This window comes from Nannospalax galili, unplaced genomic scaffold (assembly GCF_000622305.1).
Source record: "Nannospalax galili isolate Female #2095 unplaced genomic scaffold, S.galili_v1.0 scaffold936, whole genome shotgun sequence".
Taxonomy (NCBI): Eukaryota; Metazoa; Chordata; class Mammalia; order Rodentia; family Spalacidae; genus Nannospalax; species Nannospalax galili.
In genome coordinates, this window is record NW_008337142.1 from 571560 (window position 1) to 574287 (window position 2728).

Consider the following 2728-nt stretch of genomic DNA (forward strand, 5'->3'; position numbering starts at 1 on the left):
CTGAGCCAAGCTTTGAAATGAGAACAAGAGAGTGAACAAAAAGCCAGACCAGACTCTTGAGGAGAACAGGAAAGGTGGGGTCTGCTTTTTCTGTGGCATCATCACTGCTGCAGAGTAAATAGGGTGAAGAAAACGGGGGAGAACTGTCAAGAGTGTAGTTTCCTATATCTGGTAAAGCATGATTTTTTGAATGTCCTAATGGTCTTAAATGTTCCAACTAACTCTCACTTGTCTGTTTTTCAGTTAGAGAAGCCTGAACAGCAACTGGTGGTTGTAAGACAAATGTAGACATTTCTGTTTCAGCAACTGCTTACTTTCCCATTTTTCTGTTTGCCTCAGGGTCGCTGGTGGAAGCTTAGGGCTGGCGTGTGACTAGGACTATCTGCAGCATGAACAGCTTCCAGGCTGCAGTCCTCCTCTGGACTGTGGTAGCATTTGCTGAAAGAGACAAGCTTCTGGGAGAGAAGAGTGAGGCTGGATTTCAAAAGTGCAAGGATGCCTTGAATCTCTACCTGTCTGAAGTGCTGCCTGGAGGTGGCTGGGATAATCTACGGAATATAGACATGGGACGGGTCACGGAACTGACATATACACACTGTGTGACCACAGAGGATGGACAGTACATCATCCCTGATGAAGTCTTCACCATTGCCCAGAAGGAGAGCAACCTGGATATGAACTCAGAAATCCTGGACTCCTGGGTGAATTACCAGAGCACCACCTCAGTATCCATCAACATGGATCTCAATGTTCACCACAAAGTCAATGGCAAGTTCTCAACCGAGTTCCAAAGGATGAAGACCCTTCAAGTAAGGGACCACGCTGTAACAACAAGAGTTCAGGTGAGAAACCTGGTCTACACAGTCAAATCGAATCCAAGCTCAGAACTCAGCTTGGGGTTTAAGAAGGCGCTCCTAGACATCTGTGACCACCTAGAGAAAAACCAGACAAAGATGGCCACCTACCTGGCAGAGCTCTTGGTCCTCAACTATGGCACACATGTCATCACCAGCATGGACGCGGGGGCCGTGTTGGTGCAGGAGGATCACGTAAAGTCCTCCTTCTTTAAGGACAATAAGGGCAACCGCACTACAGTGACTGCATCTGCAGGAATGACCTTCTCAAAAGTTGTGAACATAAATATTGATATGGACTACAACTCCCAGAATACTTTGACAAAGAGCTACCTTGCTAGTCGAACCAACTCCAGGGTGCAGAGCATTGGAGGGGTTCCATTCTACCCAGGCATCACCTTTGAGGCCTGGCAGAAGGGCATCACCAACCATCTGGTGGCAGTAGACCGTGTGGGCTTGCCCCTGCATTTCTTCGTCAAGCCTGACAAGCTGCCTGGCTTTCCAGGCCACTTGGTGGAGAGGCTGTCTAAGACAGTGGAAGCTGCTGTGAAAAGCTACTACACCTTTAACACCTACCCAGGCTGCACCAATGCCGACTCTCCCAACTTCAATTTTCAAGCCAATACAGATGACGGCTCCTGCGATGGGAAAATAAACAACTTCCCCTTCGGAGGGGTTTATCAGGAATGCACACAGCATTCAGGGGATAAATTTCCCCTCTGTCCAAACTTGGAGCAGAAGAACCCACTCACTGGTGCTTTCTCCTGCCCCTCTGGCTATTCCCCTGTCCATCTGCTGTCTCAGATCCATGAGGAGGGTTTCAAGCAAAAGGAGTGTAAAAAGAAGTGTACCCTCAAAATCTTCTGTAAGACAGTGTGTGAAGATGTGTTCCAAGTGGCAAAGGCTGAATTTAGGGCTTACTGGTGCTCAGCCAGTGACAAAGTCACTACAACCTCAGGACTTCTCTTTGGGGGACTCTACAGCCGTGAGAGCGTCAACCCCATGACCAACCAACAGTCATGCCCAACGAGCTACATTCCACTGAGCCTGTTCAATGGCCTAAAGGTATGCGTTTCTCTAGATCATGAGTTGGGGTACAAATTTTCAGTCCCCTTTGGTGGGTTCTTCAGCTGCAAAATGGGGAACCCCTTGGCTGATTCTGCTATGCCCAAAGACATAGGGGTACTATCTGTGAAAAAGTGTCCTGGGGGCTTCAGCCAACAGCTAGCCCTCATCAGCGATGGATGCCAAGTATCCTACTGTGTGAAGGCTGGAATCTTTACAAAAGGATCCCTGCACCCTGTTAGGCTCCCACCTTACACCTATCTACCCCTCATGAGTGAGGCTGCCATAGTGGCCAGTGGTGGGATGGCAAGATCCTGGATTAAGGACCCCATAACCTACCAGTGGAGGCTGGGAGAGCCATCAGAGCAGAGCAGTGGTCTATCAGCAGGATCAGTCATTGGAATCACACTTGGGGCTCTCCTGGCACTGGGGCTTATCATTGTGTTGGCCATTTATGGCCACCAGAAGTATAAGAAGAAGGAATACCAAGGAATTCAGGGAAGTCAGGGAAATCAGGGACATAAGGGAGTTCTGGCTTTTCCTCCTTATTTCACAAGACCTGGAGCCATCCTTGACGGAATACAGGATCCAAGTCCATCTTAATTCTCCCCAAGGGAAAGAGTATCTGTCGTCTCCAATCACAGCATATACCACATATTTCTCTCCTTCTCCACTCTGCCTTCCAAAGAACTGAAGTGACAGTTACAACAACAACAAAAAATATAGGTATTGTAAATTTGTGATTATTTTTAAGTCTCTGCATCCAGACTTGAAGGAACTATATGAACAAGGTGGGCAAGAGGAAGAAT

General features: G+C 48.0%; 1 protein-coding gene across 1 annotated transcript; it reads left to right on the plus strand.

The window, feature by feature from the left end:
• Positions 1-389: 389 nt before the first annotated feature.
• LOC103733391 (macrophage-expressed gene 1 protein-like) lies at positions 390-2522 on the plus strand. Its single transcript, XM_008832201.3, has one exon. It carries the CDS (start codon positions 390-392, stop codon positions 2520-2522), a length of 2133 nt encoding a protein of 710 aa, XP_008830423.1.
• The last annotated feature ends 206 nt before the right edge of the window (positions 2523-2728 follow it).

Excerpts from the sequence above, each read along its gene's own strand:
- LOC103733391 (XM_008832201.3), top strand. The coding sequence starts at position 390 with ATGAACAGCTTCCAGGCTGCAGTCCTCCTCTGGACTGTGGTAGCATTT.